This window comes from Coniophora puteana, assembly GCF_000271625.1.
Source record: "Coniophora puteana RWD-64-598 SS2 unplaced genomic scaffold CONPUscaffold_1, whole genome shotgun sequence".
Taxonomy (NCBI): Eukaryota; Fungi; Basidiomycota; class Agaricomycetes; order Boletales; family Coniophoraceae; genus Coniophora; species Coniophora puteana.
In genome coordinates, this window is record NW_006913053.1 from 3,285,199 (window position 1) to 3,298,754 (window position 13,556).

Consider the following 13,556-nt stretch of genomic DNA (forward strand, 5'->3'; position numbering starts at 1 on the left):
AAGCTTGTCAGGGGAAAGTCTCCTACCGTGGGCCGTGGCAGTCTTTGTCCAGATTTCCTCGTGTTTTCAGCAATTGAGATATTCAAACCTTGCCTGTAAGACTGGCAACCCATTCATCCACTTCTCTCTTCCTCACCCTGGTAAAAGTCTAACATCTCCGCACCCTAGACTCCGGTAGATCCGAGTCTATATCTGCAATCTGCAAGTGGACCTAGAAGTGGACTCCGACAGGTCAGATCGTCAGACACCGGGACGTGGCACCTGCCAGCCTCCAGGCCCTCATCGACTTCCTCGCGCCGATTAAATACTTCAAGTTACAAGTACGACATGCCCCATGAATCGACAGCGTATCAGATTGGTTGTCGCTGGCCTGGATTCGACAAGATCAAGCACATCGTAATCTTGTGCGTTTTATTCTCGCTTTGTTTCTCCGCTCCTATCATATCGACCCTTTGTTCAAACGTTCCACCTTACAGCGGTGCATCATATTGTGAAGTTGGTTACAGTCCCCGCTCTCCCCATCCGACCCCGGAAAATCCACTTGGTGTACCGTTTCCAGGGCTCACATCCAACGAACCCGAGGAGCCCAACTGGGTCGGCTATCTTACAAAGATCTATGAGTCTCGAGGCCCAAAGCTTATTTACGATTATGCCCTGGGCGGCGATCGCGTGTTTGGCGTCAGGCGCCAGGTGCAACAGTGGTTCCTCCCCGATGTCGGCGCTCATCCAGACTGGGCGCCATGGACAAGCGAGGATACACTCTTCAGTGAGTGCAGCCCTATATTTCATCCAGGGTTTTGTTTTCTCCCTTTCTGGAACTAATGGTTCTTGCTCCCTTTCTTCATTCAAAATGTATGACGATCAGTAACTTGGATTGGGATCAACGACTGTGCGTAAGTATCCTCCTCTCCCAATGCCACGGAGATCACACCTCAATGTTATCTCCTTTCCTCCCTACTACTAGCTGGGGCGGCGACTACGAGGAGCCAATGACGCGACTGTTTGAGTACCAAGAAGACTTGTATGCCGCCGGTGCGCGCAACTTCCTCTTCATCGACGTCCCTCCCATGCATCGCGCCCCAGCCAGTACGTCTCTTCTCATCATCCCAGATCTATCTCCGCCCTCGCGGCGTTTCTGCGCTGACGGGATCCCTCCGCCGCCAGCGACGTCCCGCTCGGAGTCCCGCGCATCCAACTATGAGCGCTGGAACGATGTTCTCGAGGATCATGTCATGGGCCTCGCGGGCGACCGCGCCGATATCAGCGCCATGATCTTTTCTTCGTGGGACACGTTTACCCGTGTTCTAGACGACCCGCCGGCGCACGGCTTCGACCGTGAAGATGAGTCCCGCGTCGGTTCGATATGGTTTGATCGCATACATCCCACAAGCAAGATGCACGACATTATCGCGCGAGAATTGTCCGAGTTTCTGGACTCGCTCGAGCCATACCAGGACGATATTCCAGAGAATATCAACGACAAGGTGAACGTCCACGGGGGCGAGAGGTGGCGGTGAATGGAGGGAGCGACCTTCAAGGATGGGTGCGCTAGTTTCGCGGATTTCTTGTCGCCTTTCATCCCATACTATACTATCATTATCTGGTTTGAGAGCTTTGGATCTGTACATGAATTTATTGCGTTTTGTAATTTCTTAGCTCGCTGGCAGTAGCTCCTTGATTACTCGTTTAGTACTCATTTATCACACTCAATGTAAACTGCAGCTCTCCAACAGCGAGGTTTGCAATCACACATGGCGATAGCGCCACTCTACCTGAAGACAAGTTTTCCGTATGTCCCGTCATAATTGTACTCTACGTAGGAAATTAAGAGAACGATAAAGGATACTCAATACAAACGAAGCTGAAAAGTCCCAAAACAGTGACCGAAACTCACTCGTCTCGCATGAGCCCTGCACGTTCGTCTTCATGGCCTTCCTCATCGTCACCTCTCCCGCTACGGCGCTTCTTGTTAGATGTTGCCAGATCATCATCTTCCTCATCACCAATCTCAAATACGACGTTATCATCGGCGACTTCTGGCTCCCTTCTATTATTGACGAGAGTGATTTCGTCATCATCGCGTCCACGATGGCTCAGTGACTCTAAGTCATAGTCTTCCGCATCTTCGTCTTCTTGTGCAAGTTCCTCAGACATAGCAAGCGTATATATCATACGGAATATTGAGTTCTGGGTTCAACCTAAGAAGAAGTGAAACTTATCTGCGGTTGGTTTCCGTTGGCCTCCAGAGGTAAGCAATTGCCCAGAAGGCTACAAAGTAGAGGATTGCAAGGTAGCCATCCAAAAGCCACCACCTGGTGCGCCAGGACTTAGCCGCGTAGTCTGCCGACCAGATATTCATTAGCAAGATTTGCAGGTAGGGCACGACAACATACCTTCAGCGTAGCGATCGGAGAATGACAAGGTAGATATGACGAAGAAGACGGCAATGATTATGACAGTTGCTAGCAAGATATGATAGAGGCGCTTGAACATTGTCAGCTTATAGCGCTGTTTGCGAGCTGCGAGGTTGGTCATTGTTCCTGGGAGCACGATTAGTTAGGATATGAAGGTTAGGAGAGGAACTATGCTCACCATTCAGGGCGTATAATATCCACATGAAAAACCCGCTCAGTGTAAAGGCCAATGGAATAATGAACATAAGCAGAATCAAGGCTGATGTTGACTCCAGCTCCAGCTCCACGATTCCTACTCCGTACAGCACTGGGAATGACACATGACTGTTAGCATTAAATGAAGCGTACACAACGAAGTAGTGCACCTCCGAAGATAAAATGAGCGCCAGCCAAAATCTGGCATCGCAGCATCGTACGCCCCAAATCTTCTCTGACAACACTCAATCCCAGAGCTACGACAAGAAGCATGAAGAATGAAAGTGCATTACGTCCCGCATCGAGTATGGATACTGGGTATATATGAGTCTCCATTCACATGAAACAAGCCATGAAGTTCTCACCTACAAAGAGGAACACAGTCGCAGCCGTGTTTCGACCATGTGCGTTGAGATATCGATAGTAAACTTCGTGGGGTTTAGTTAATGTCGATCAGACGCTCAAAGATTCAAACCTACCCCAGCTCGCAATCATCTCGACAACAAGGAATCCCACCAGACCAGACAAGTAATGCTAGATGTGTATACTTCTCCAGCCCATGCCTTTCGATCAGGTAACTGTGTACTCACCTGAATTGGGAGCAGTTCCGTGACATGCTTGTAACACTGCCAGGCCCACAACGAGCCGAACGCAACGTATGCCAGAAACATGACGAAGTAGAACTGGAAAGCAGCTCTAGCAGCAGCAAAGGCAAGAACATAGTACTCACATTAACTTTGGGGTAATCTGCAGCGGCAAGTTCGCCACTGAAAGTATTCTGGAAAAGGATGACACCATTATACGTTGGATGGTAAGGAACGTCGGTCGATGCTTGGCGGGCACCATTCAAGACTGTGACAGGAACGATGGCTAGGAGGCAGTCAGGCAAGGACAGCCTCAGGGGAGAATAGTAACTTACCAACGCAATAATAGCCTGTGTACCTGACCTCGTATTGGATGGGATCTTTGTAGGAAAGTGCACCGCTTTGTGATTGACGAGGGTGGACTACAACCGGGGCGACGCTGCGTGACCGCCAGGGAGAGGTATAGTCTTCAGGAGGAACTATGGGGTTTCCCTCTGGATTATCCCAGAGCCCACCTGTGCTTTCTAAACTCTCACTTGAATCACTCTCTCCGACTTGAGTTAGAGATAACCGTGCCAACCAGAAGCTGGTCTCGTTGGCGGGCTTATCGGGAGGAAGGTCAAGAATGAAGGTGCCGAGTTGGGATACATCGCAGAAACCGGCTTTGAGCGCATCCGTTGTGCACACGTACGTCCTCTGCTGCGCATAAACACAGAGGAGGGGACACTTAGAATTAGCTCCTGTCTGAGCGCGCAAGACTCACGGGAAGGGAGTCATCGGTCTCGGAGGTGACTTTCCCAAGATAATCAACATCTTTCCACTCGTATATAACCATAGAAACCTGTCCTTGGGACGAGGCGCTATCGAAGGTGACTTGGACGGCGAGTGAACACCTTCCATGAGTTCTGACAGGTCAAGTAACGCGTACCATTTATGAAGGCAGAATCGCCTCCCCACATTCCCGAGCATGCCTGACGCGAGTAGTCTGAGTCTGTGAATGGTACTTTGTAGGCGGCTGCAAGGTGGATGGCCCAGCTCAGCCAGCCCAGCAGGAGGACTGCGCGTCCAGCTCCGAAATATTGCATCCAGGCGAAGACGTTTGTTTAGCTTTGTTGTCCGACACCTTCGTCAGATACCTCCGTCACGATCGCTGCGCATCACAAATCACAAGTCACCCTCCGTCACAGATATGACAGCCGCGTATGGTGTCACGCTAATTACGGACCTGACATAGTGCTCGGCTTTCACTCTGTCCGCTCCTCGACTACGAACACTCGTCCATCCTCCCTTCTCCGTCAAGGACCCACTCACCGGTTGCCCATCGCCAAACTATGTTCGGCGAAGACGAAGATGTCTTTGATAGCGTCACCTGGGATTCACCCTCCGCCCCTCACGAGGCTGACCGTCATAACGCAGCCCCTACAGGCCCCGGCTTCAGACAGAGCATGGATGAGGGACAAGATCCACATCAGCCCAAGTGGGAAGGATATCTCATAACCTCCGTTAGAGATCCAGTCAAGGAATTGCCAGAGACCAAGGATGCCTATGTCTCCTACCTTGTATCTGCCAAGGTGCGTTCTGTACGAACATCCAACTGCTTTGCCATCGCTGACGGAGCCACAAAGACCAATCTCTCGATGTTCTCTACTTCAACCACGTCATCTCGAAGGCGATTTCAAGACTTTGTTTTTCTGAGAGAACATCTGGTAAAGGATTTCCCGGCATGCGTTGTCCCAGCACTTCCAGACAAGCACAGACTCGGTACATGATCTGTATTGTTGAAGTGGTTTGGTTTCTGATCTACCTACCAGAGTATTTAACTGGAGATAGGTTCAGTCCCGAGTTTATGGAACGCCGTAGATTAGAGTAAGCACATCTAATGTGCCCTATTACATTAAACTTCCTGACCTCCTTTCAGCCTCCACCGATTCCTGCAGCGGATATCTAGGCATCCTACACTCCAGAGGAGTACCCTGCTACGAGCATTCTTTGAGTCGACGGAATGGGTGAGTGCGCGCCATTGTCCACCGTTGGTGATCTCGCTGACCATTCGCAGCATGTGTTCATGCATCAACATCTTGCTCATCCTCCTGGACCAGAACCTACCCCTGGATTGATTGACAACCTATCAGACACGCTTTTGAACGCGTTTGCACGCGTACGGAAACCTGACGAGCGCTTCCTTGACATGCGCGAAGGCGTTGACAAGTTTGAAGACAGCCTTGTCCTGTGCGAGCGACTGTGGAATAGGATACGCAATCATAACAATGGTAAGCTCTCTGTCTCTCCCCATAGCATAGTCTCCTCAGGCTGATCGAGATGGGAATCCGGAATCTGGAGAAGACTTGACTGCGGATTACCATGATCTCGCAGTTGCTGTACAAGGACTTGGCTTCTTGGAGTCAGGTATCACCGACCCACTTAATCACTTCTCAAATACCCTACTGGAGTTTTCGGCACTTTTACGTCATAAGGTCAGGCAACTTTTCTCGAAGGATCTTGAACCAAGGCCTAACAACCTCGTTTCAGACGCACACGATAAACGACCCATTCTTGGTTCATCTTCACTCTTTGCTTACCTACTCCCATGCAAATCGAGCAGTCCTCAAGCTGCGGGATCAGAAGCAACTTGATTTCGAGGAACTGTCGGACTACCTATCCGGAGTGACGGTTGAACGTGATCGTCTGTCTGCAGTTATCAGCGGGCACGCGGGTAGCTCAGGACTGGGACTCAGTGCATACCTCAAGGACAAGGTCGATGCTATACGCGGGGCCGATGATGATCGGAGTCGCGTTGAGAAGATGCGAAAACTTGATGTCAGGATCAAGGAGGTATTGTGTGCACTCAAGGCTTATATGCATTATCACTGACTTGCTTTGAAGCTGCAAGAAGCGGTGACGACTGCTCACGAAACCTCCGATGCATTCAGCGACGAAACACTCCGGGAGCAAACCGTTTTCCAGTTTGCTAAGGAGGCAGAGATGAAGGAGATGTTATCGAACCTTGCTGACGGAGAAATCGAGTTCTACCAATCGGTAGGCCTTGGAAGTCCTTCAGACTGTTCAATTTGGCTTATGACCGTCATAGGCAATGGAAGAATGGGACCGCATCATACCCATAATCCAACGGATACGCGTGGACGTTTGAAAGCGCACATCGACTTGCACATTGGGACAATCTTTCACTTCTGTATTTACGGTTTACGCGGTTTATGCTGTATTCTTGTTCTTGTTCGACGTTTTACGCTCATTCCGTAGTCATGTCATGCGACTAATAATTATCATGTAACAACCGTGGTGATTGTATTATACTGCCTTTTGCTTGCCCTTCTTTTTGAGGTCAACCTTCTCTTTTGTCTTCAACTTCTCTGTCGATTCTTGTACGGCAAGGGAAAGCTATAAAACATAAACGACATTGTCTGCAAAGATGTAAATATTTGTCCTCACATTGATTATACCAGTATCAACCGCTCGCAGCATATGGACCTCCGCATCATCACTTGCACCAGCGGTCGTATGCGACTTATCAGTTGGTAGCCACGGAGGAGGGTTCTATACGGGGTCATTGTCACCGTTGGGCATCTAGTGACTAAGATATTCACTCACGCTGCCTTGCTTTGCCGTAGGAGCTTTGTTGTCCTTAAGCTCAAGCACTATTGCAAATGTGGCATCATCTGTCCAGCGCCGTGAATGAGAACGTGTAAATGACACAGTGGTGTAACGTTACCCTGTAACTTTAGCAAGCCTAGTTGGGACTCAAGCATGGCTAGCTTGATGAGGAACGAACGAAAGTACTGGCCAAGCGTCTGGGCAGACATTGCATCTTCGACGCTGTAAATGAGATGACACCAATTAGCCTTTAGCTCGTGTGTAGCACATGGTTAAGAAGATACCTTGTGTTCTTATTATACGACTCGACTTCAATCATCGTCCGTATGGAGAATATGAACCGTTCAAGAGGAATATCGCCTGCGTCTTTCACAACCATGACGACTTTGTCCACAGATCCCTAAAACAAAGGTCAGTTTCTGTTCTGCGCACGGGGGGACCCCGATGCATACCAGTACGAGCTCATCCTTCACTGCCTTGATGGCCCCTGAGATGTACTCATTCAACGCTGGGTGCCGAGATTGGTAGACGGGAGTGTCATACTTCTTCCGTCGCACAAAGAGGTCTGCGGGGTAGACTTGACGGACGTAAAGGATGGTATGTATGGCAACCTCAACTAGAGCGAAGAGATTACACGTCTGAAGCATGTGGCAAGAGAAGAAAACACTTGCTGAATTCTGTTATGCCGTTAACCGTCTCTGCCGTAAGGGGGTAAGTTAGGGGCTTTAGTCAAACTAAACTCAAAACTTACGGTTGAAAGTCAAAGCAGAACCTTCGGGAGCTATTGACATATTATAGACCGCAAAGTCGAAACCACAGAAATCTTGTCTCGGGTACAGAACGGCAATCAACACAGGGAACAATTGTGAGGCGAAGTTGAACGTTGAACGGTAACGTCGGTGAACGTCGAATGCATACCGCTGTCATCAATCCGTGTCTCAGCATGTCGGAAGCTCGGTCCCGCTTTGGTAGCCGCTTTGGGGAAAGCAAGTAATGCAATTAATAATGATAGTGTACATGCCGTTGTTGTAAGTAGATCTACGTTAATGAAAGGATGGAAGGACACTACGACGAATCCCTAACACGCCCAGTGGAAACGGTGTACAGTCGAGCAGCAATGTTCATAGATTGCAGTTCCTAGAGACGAGTCAGCCTTATATATCAGGTCACAAGTAATTGTCCCTTACCTGGAACAGCAATTTTGCTGCATAAGGAATATACAACTGAGAACATGCTGTCTTGTTTTTGCAAGCACGACACTGAAAATAAAGTTAGGGAAGGAGAGGAGTAAATAGTGACTTGCGTCGTACCTCAAACGTTTGCTTTTTCTGCAAAGCCATGGTCAGCAAGAGTTCGAATCGGGAAAGCCCTAAGACTTACCAAGTTGGCGATTGCTGTCAAACCACAGCTGCAGAGAGTGAGCTATGGCCGAGGCAAGGGTTAGAACGCCACTCACATATCACATACATGCAGACGATAAGCGTCGCTGGCCTCGAAGAGACGCTCCTTCAAGAACGCAGCGACACCATGCGAGATCATACAATCACGCTCCATCTCTCCGAAACGCAGACCACCGTCACGACTCCTACCCTCGACAGGTTGCCTGGTGAGGATCTGCACGGGACCTCTCGCACGGGAGTGTATCTTATCGTCCACCATGTGCTTCAAGCGCTGATAGTACGTGGGACCGAGGTAGACCTGCGCCTGGAGCTTCCGGCCAGTGTGGCCGTGGTACATCACTTCCAGGCCACGAGACTGGTAGCCCTTCTGGCGGAGGAACGTTGATACCGACTCGACAGTCAAATCGGTGAAAGGAGTGGCATCACCCTCGTTACCAATCAACGTCGCCACCTTGGAGAGCAAACACTCAACCAAGTGACCGATTGTCATACGAGAGGGGATAGCGTGCGGATTGATGATGATGTCAGGAACAATACCCTCGGCCGTGAAAGGCATGTCCTCTTGACGGTAGGTAATACCGATAGTACCTTTTTGTCCGTGCCGAGATGCAAACTTGTCGCCAATCTGAGGAATACGTGTCGACCGCACGCGGACCTTCACAAACTTCTGACCCTCCGAGTTCGTAGTAATAAGGACCTGATCGACGATACCGTTTTCAGTGCTCTTCAAAGGTGTCGAGACGTCTCGGCGAGTGTGAGTGCGTGTCCGTTGCCCCAGTTCCTCGCTGTCTGGCGGTATGGGGGCGGTCTTTCCAATGATGATATCTTCTCCTGACACGCCAGTTCCAGGCGCAATCAGACCGTCATCTTCGATCTTGTCGTATGTGCCATGCTTCATCCGCAGTGTGGTGTCACGAGTAGGTTTTTCAAACTCCTCAAGCTGTTGAATACCGCTCTTCTTTTCCAGATCCATGTAACTACGGTAGTAGATACTACGGAACAGACCACGGTCGATGGAGCTTTGGTTCATGATGACTGAATCTTCTTGGTTGTAGCCACTGTAACACAGGATGGCAACGATCGCGTTCTGTCCGGCAGGGAGCTCTCGGAACTTGAGGTATTCCATAGAACGCGTCGTGGCCAGAGGTTTCTGAGGATAGTACAAGATGTTGGCCATGGTGTCCATACGGACAAGGAAGTTGGTGAGGTAGATGCCCATAGCTTGCTTGCCCATAGCAGATTGATATGTGTTACGAGGAGACTGGTTGTGATCGGGGAACGGGATGATGCTGGCACAAATACCTAAGATCATACTTGGATGAATTTCGCAATGCGTCCAGGTATGTGCATTGATACCAGATTTGAGGCGAGCTGCGGGGTCATAGTCTTCATCGCTTTGGCGAGTGTCGATGCCAGCGGACTGCAATCTAGAGTTCTCCAAGTCTTCTGGTGTCATTGCGATCATCACAGTCTCTTCCTCCTCTGCATCTAGAAGTTCAATCACACCGCCTTTCACTAACTGATCCCACTTGAACTCCTCCGTCGGATCATCGTCCCGGTACCCCTGGTTGAGCCATTTGATGTGCTTCTTCTGCAGCAGGAGTTGCTGATCCTCAACAATGAATAGTGGTCGGCAAACACGACCGGCATCTGTGTACAGGCGCAGTTCGCGTTCCCGGATATCCCGAACGACGGAGACTTCCGGGCTGATATCATCCTTTCGCCTGAGCTTCTTAATGGTCTTGACCAAGTTCGCAGGGTCACGATGGACCCCCATCCATACACCGTTGACGAAGACCTTTGTACAGGCCGCCGATGAGTGAGCGTTCTCTTCCAAAGATTCGAGACCCCACTCTTCCAGGAATTCAATGACGGGTGCTGAGAACGAACCAACGGAAATACACGACATGAGTGCAAGGTTCTTGACGAGACCACAAGCTTGTCCTTCTGGTGTTTCGGCGGGACATACCATGCCCCAGTGCGTATTGTGAAGTTGACGAGGCTTAGCAATCTTGCCTTCACGTCCAAGCGGCGTGTTACACCGGCGTAAGTGCGATAGTGTCGAGGCATATGTATATCTGTTCAAGACCTGAGATACACCAGCCTTTGAGGCCATTGACTTCTTCTGGTCGCCCCAGTTGCCGGTAGCAAGGGAATACTTGAGGCCATTCGTGATAGTCTGGTGTTTGACTGCGAGCGAAATGTTGAATTCCTTGTGAGTTTCCACACACTAGGCAACAAAATATTAGAGATGGCATATGCTGCAAGAATTACGCGCATACCTTCTGAAGATAACGATACACATCCCTGGTGAGTTTCTTGAACAACATGCGGAACAGGTTGGCAAGCAGAGGACCAGCGAGATCGAGACGTTTCTTGCCGAAGTGGTCACGATCGTCCAGCTCTCTACGTTCCATAGCAGCCAGTAGAAGTCGATGTATCATATAGCCGAAGAAGTAGGCCTTCTTCGACTCTGAGCCTTCCGACATGGAGACATGTGGCAGCATCTCCTTCTGCAAAATTTCCTGCGCATATCGTATACGGCGTTCTCTGGAAAGACCAGTGGTTGTCCCACGATTGCCAATGAAATCCAAGGCAACCTCGCGGTCCTGAATGACAAAGCCGTCATCGATACACGGTTTCAGCATTTCTAGCATTTGGGAGTCTTGCATGTCGTAACAGATATGCTCAAGAATATCGCGGTCAGAGATGACGCCCAAAGCGCGGAATACAACCCAGATAGGAATGTCGACCTTGATATAGGGTATTGTTGCTTTCATGACATTCCCAAGCTATTTGCTTTCAGTCTTGCAGCGATGCTACAGATCCATGCTACTCACCGAACGCTCCTGACTCCGATGGAACATCTTCACCTGGAACTGCGATATAGTTTTACCACCCTTCTCAACCGCACTACGGATCTCCGCGAGGAAGCTGATGGGGGAGGGCTGGGCCTTCGCGAAGACATAGACGTGGTTGGTAGCCATACGTTCTTGTGCAATGAGAACCTTTTCGGAGCCGTTGATGATGAAATATCCTCCCGAGTCATACGGACATTCGTTCAAGTCGTAAAGGTCCTGATCCTGCAATTCACGAAGGATACAGAAGGTTGACCGTAGCATGATGGGTACCTAGGCAGAGCGTTAGATGCTCCGGAGGCGAAAGGCAGCTTACGTACCTTGCCGATCCAAACTTTTGTTCCCTCTTGGTTCTCAGAGTCGGGGTCTTCAGGAATCCAAGTAACCTCTCCAGGCATATCAGGGTCCTCGCGACCCGTGAGTACTCTCTTCTTCATGTCAATGTAAAGTGGGGCCGAGTAGGTCAGGTTGCGCAAGCGAGCTTCTTGAGGGAAAACAGGGACCACCGAACCGTCTGCTTCCGTGACGGTGGGTCGCGAAAGATAGATTTGACCGAAATGAATCTCATAGCGACGCGTCATGTCTGTTTCGTGGCCGGTGTGCTGATCTGCTTGGTCGAGAATGAGGTCTGCGTTCTCGTCGACGAGTTCCTGCATTGTGTTTTGAACGAATTCATCGAAGGAGTCAAGCTGCTGCCGAACGAGACCCTTTTGATCGAAGAAACTGGATATGACGGTCCAGCAATCCTCCTGCGTGATTTCCTCATAGTCCTCCTCATCCTCCTCTATCCCGTACCCGTTCTCATCGTAGGTGGGTTGCGACGTCTCAAAATCTTCGTCAAGCAATTGAGATAGGACAAACTGAAGAACGGGGGTTGTATATACCTTGGCTCATCCTGACCTCTTAGGAAGCTTAGCCTAGCAGAGCGCAAGATACCAGCAGGGAGTGGAACGTCGTGAAACCGTCGTTCACGTCGACGAACAAGCCGCGTTTCGTGAGTAGTGTTGTTGCTTATTGACGTCCATATGCCGGTCTTCTTTTCAAACTCAGCCTTGCGGCTTAGTGTCCTCAATTTCGGCATTCAGTCCGAATCGACTTTGTTGCTGGACACTATGGTCTACATCCGTCCTTATTCTCCTTGTACATTCAACGCTCCATGATCAACAGAAACCCTAAGGACATTCTCTCAGCAGTCTATCCATCTTCCTGCTGGGACTGCTAGCGTAACCTCCCTGTTTGAATGAATTAATCTCTTTCGCAGCAAGACCTAAGTAGACCCACCCCAAACAGCACAGTGTGATTCAAATAATGGTAGAGTTCATACAAGTCGGAGCGTAGCTCATACTGACCCGCAGGCTCGGTCTTGGGTAGCTTTTCATGGTATGTCGTAAAGAATGATCCGGGAAAGCCCCCAAATATCCTAGCAATGGCCAAGCTGACGAACCAAGGATCAGTGTTTGTAAATGAACTAAACATTCCCAATCACTAACTCGGCCTCGTTGTGTCCATAGAAGGATGAAGGATCAAATATTACAGGTTCTCCTGATGATGCATCCGCCTTAGCATTGCCACTCTATATGACAATCAGATCACGAGTACGCTCTGCTTGATGCAACAATACTGACCCATAGATCACCATGCATCAAGACTGGGTATATTTTGAGGGGGTGCAATAGGTGAGGAATGACTCTATCTTCTTTGAGAAACCGCTTCATAAGTTTGCAGCTTTCCTACCTTGTCTTTACCTGCTCGCCTTTCTTGCATAGGTCCGAATATCCCCCCTGGCTTCGCAACTTGCTCAGGAGGTTTTCAATCATTGCAGCATAGCAGTCTTCCCACGTTTTATACCAACCGTTAGGTTGTTTTGTATCCCCACAATACGTTGGGACATGAAAGCCGAAACCTTTGTCACTTTGGTATCTGTGAAGCTCAGTAGCCAATCTCTCCCCAAGTTTTTGTCCAGCAGCTGGCGAGACATACTTGAGGTCCTTGTACTCTGACAGGAAGAATGGTCGACCTGGCTCATCAAGACCAGTAGGCTGATCGTTGCCGTCCACCACACCGTGTGCAAAGAGCTTTGGTGCGAGACCAGGAGCCGCATTGTAGATGGCAATGAGGGACTCCGCCTCCCCTATGTACTGCTCCTTCTCCCTAGGAGCGCCGACCTTGGCGAAGTACTGTTTGCCAGATGATGACTTGACCACGGAAGATCCCTTGAAAGAGAATGTCGCATTTGACTCTAGTTTTTGGAGGTGAGGAAGGAGAATCTGTTCAATGGATGGCATGTTAGAAGACAGGTCTAGCAAAGCGTCCTTCGGCGAGTGTGTCGATGTCATCACTCAGCCAACCAGTTGATGATGTCAGCCGGCGGTACTTTATTGCCCCAGGCGCCACAGCCGACTGAGTCTGGACAGCTGGAACAGCGGCTTCCCGTTTAGCTGACTGAGAGTACCTTCCCAATCATAAATCCGACACTCGTGTATGTATACGAAATTC

The 13,556-nt window shown here is 49.8% G+C and overlaps 5 protein-coding genes across 5 annotated transcripts; 2 read left to right on the forward strand and 3 right to left on the reverse strand.

The window, feature by feature from the left end:
* Window positions 1-41: 41 nt before the first annotated feature.
* On the forward strand, window positions 42-1,616 carry CONPUDRAFT_134360 (uncharacterized protein). Its single transcript, XM_007765758.1, has 6 exons — window positions 42-95; window positions 169-404; window positions 477-766; window positions 866-893; window positions 965-1,086; window positions 1,165-1,616. Exons 2-6 carry the CDS (start codon window positions 328-330, stop codon window positions 1,515-1,517), a joined length of 870 nt encoding a protein of 289 aa, XP_007763948.1. The 5' UTR covers window positions 42-95; window positions 169-327; the 3' UTR covers window positions 1,518-1,616.
* A 599-nt stretch (window positions 1,617-2,215) lies between these two features.
* CONPUDRAFT_45418 (protein PTM1) lies at window positions 2,216-4,278 on the reverse strand (the record flags this gene model as incomplete). Its single annotated transcript, XM_007764328.1, has 11 exons — window positions 2,216-2,340; window positions 2,394-2,540; window positions 2,593-2,721; window positions 2,780-2,923; window positions 2,975-3,037; window positions 3,089-3,143; window positions 3,200-3,292; window positions 3,340-3,479; window positions 3,529-3,889; window positions 3,957-4,066; window positions 4,122-4,278. The coding sequence occupies 11 exons, from the start codon at window positions 4,276-4,278 to the stop codon at window positions 2,216-2,218; spliced, it is 1,524 nt and encodes a 507-aa protein (XP_007762518.1).
* A 151-nt stretch (window positions 4,279-4,429) lies between these two features.
* Window positions 4,430-7,591, forward strand: CONPUDRAFT_116062 (uncharacterized protein). Its single transcript, XM_007765471.1, has 16 exons — window positions 4,430-4,764; window positions 4,819-4,954; window positions 5,005-5,059; window positions 5,112-5,199; window positions 5,250-5,463; window positions 5,513-5,667; window positions 5,723-6,025; window positions 6,077-6,229; window positions 6,282-6,589; window positions 6,641-6,745; window positions 6,800-6,867; window positions 6,921-7,024; window positions 7,087-7,202; window positions 7,255-7,418; window positions 7,474-7,500; window positions 7,554-7,591. Exons 1-9 carry the CDS (start codon window positions 4,525-4,527, stop codon window positions 6,339-6,341), a joined length of 1,404 nt encoding a protein of 467 aa, XP_007763661.1. The 5' UTR covers window positions 4,430-4,524; the 3' UTR covers window positions 6,342-6,589; window positions 6,641-6,745; window positions 6,800-6,867; window positions 6,921-7,024; window positions 7,087-7,202; window positions 7,255-7,418; window positions 7,474-7,500; window positions 7,554-7,591.
* A 190-nt stretch (window positions 7,592-7,781) lies between these two features.
* Window positions 7,782-12,038, reverse strand: CONPUDRAFT_116067 (DNA-dependent RNA polymerase II second largest subunit). Its single transcript, XM_007765472.1, has 9 exons — window positions 11,945-12,038; window positions 11,381-11,892; window positions 11,043-11,333; window positions 10,485-10,994; window positions 8,259-10,432; window positions 8,183-8,210; window positions 8,113-8,130; window positions 7,990-8,061; window positions 7,782-7,939 (listed from the first exon to the last, which is right to left on the reverse strand). The coding sequence occupies exons 1-9, from the start codon at window positions 11,952-11,954 to the stop codon at window positions 7,868-7,870; spliced, it is 3,687 nt and encodes a 1,228-aa protein (XP_007763662.1). The 5' UTR covers window positions 11,955-12,038; the 3' UTR covers window positions 7,782-7,867.
* An 89-nt stretch (window positions 12,039-12,127) lies between these two features.
* CONPUDRAFT_116071 (Ketosamine-3-kinase) lies at window positions 12,128-13,377 on the reverse strand. Its single transcript, XM_007765473.1, has 5 exons — window positions 12,795-13,377; window positions 12,686-12,749; window positions 12,551-12,633; window positions 12,342-12,495; window positions 12,128-12,292 (listed from the first exon to the last, which is right to left on the reverse strand). The coding sequence occupies exons 1-5, from the start codon at window positions 13,343-13,345 to the stop codon at window positions 12,233-12,235; spliced, it is 912 nt and encodes a 303-aa protein (XP_007763663.1). The 5' UTR covers window positions 13,346-13,377; the 3' UTR covers window positions 12,128-12,232.
* Window positions 13,378-13,556: the final 179 nt, after the last annotated feature.

Excerpts from the sequence above, each read along its gene's own strand:
- CONPUDRAFT_134360 (XM_007765758.1), top strand. The coding sequence starts at position 328 with ATGCCCCATGAATCGACAGCGTATCAGATTGGTTGTCGCTGGCCTGGA. Across the intron at positions 767-865 it reads AAGCGAGGATACACTCTTCA|TAACTTGGATTGGGATCAAC; the intron begins GTGAGTGCAGCC and ends TATGACGATCAG. Across the intron at positions 894-964 it reads ATTGGGATCAACGACTGTGC|CTGGGGCGGCGACTACGAGG; the intron begins GTAAGTATCCTC and ends CCCTACTACTAG.
- CONPUDRAFT_116062 (XM_007765471.1), top strand. The coding sequence starts at position 4,525 with ATGTTCGGCGAAGACGAAGATGTCTTTGATAGCGTCACCTGGGATTCA. Across the intron at positions 4,765-4,818 it reads CCTACCTTGTATCTGCCAAG|ACCAATCTCTCGATGTTCTC; the intron begins GTGCGTTCTGTA and ends GGAGCCACAAAG. Across the intron at positions 6,230-6,281 it reads AAATCGAGTTCTACCAATCG|GCAATGGAAGAATGGGACCG; the intron begins GTAGGCCTTGGA and ends TGACCGTCATAG.
- CONPUDRAFT_116067 (XM_007765472.1), bottom strand. Across the intron at positions 10,433-10,484 it reads TGTATCGTTATCTTCAGAAG|TGTGTGGAAACTCACAAGGA; the intron begins GTATGCGCGTAA and ends TTTGTTGCCTAG. Across the intron at positions 8,211-8,258 it reads CGTCTGCATGTATGTGATAT|CTGTGGTTTGACAGCAATCG; the intron begins GTGAGTGGCGTT and ends CACTCTCTGCAG.
- CONPUDRAFT_116071 (XM_007765473.1), bottom strand. The coding sequence starts at position 13,345 with ATGCCATCCATTGAACAGATTCTCCTTCCTCACCTCCAAAAACTAGAG. Across the intron at positions 12,750-12,794 it reads GGCGAGCAGGTAAAGACAAG|AGTCATTCCTCACCTATTGC; the intron begins GTAGGAAAGCTG and ends CAAAGAAGATAG. Across the intron at positions 12,496-12,550 it reads TATGGACACAACGAGGCCGA|CTTGGCCATTGCTAGGATAT; the intron begins GTTAGTGATTGG and ends TTGGTTCGTCAG.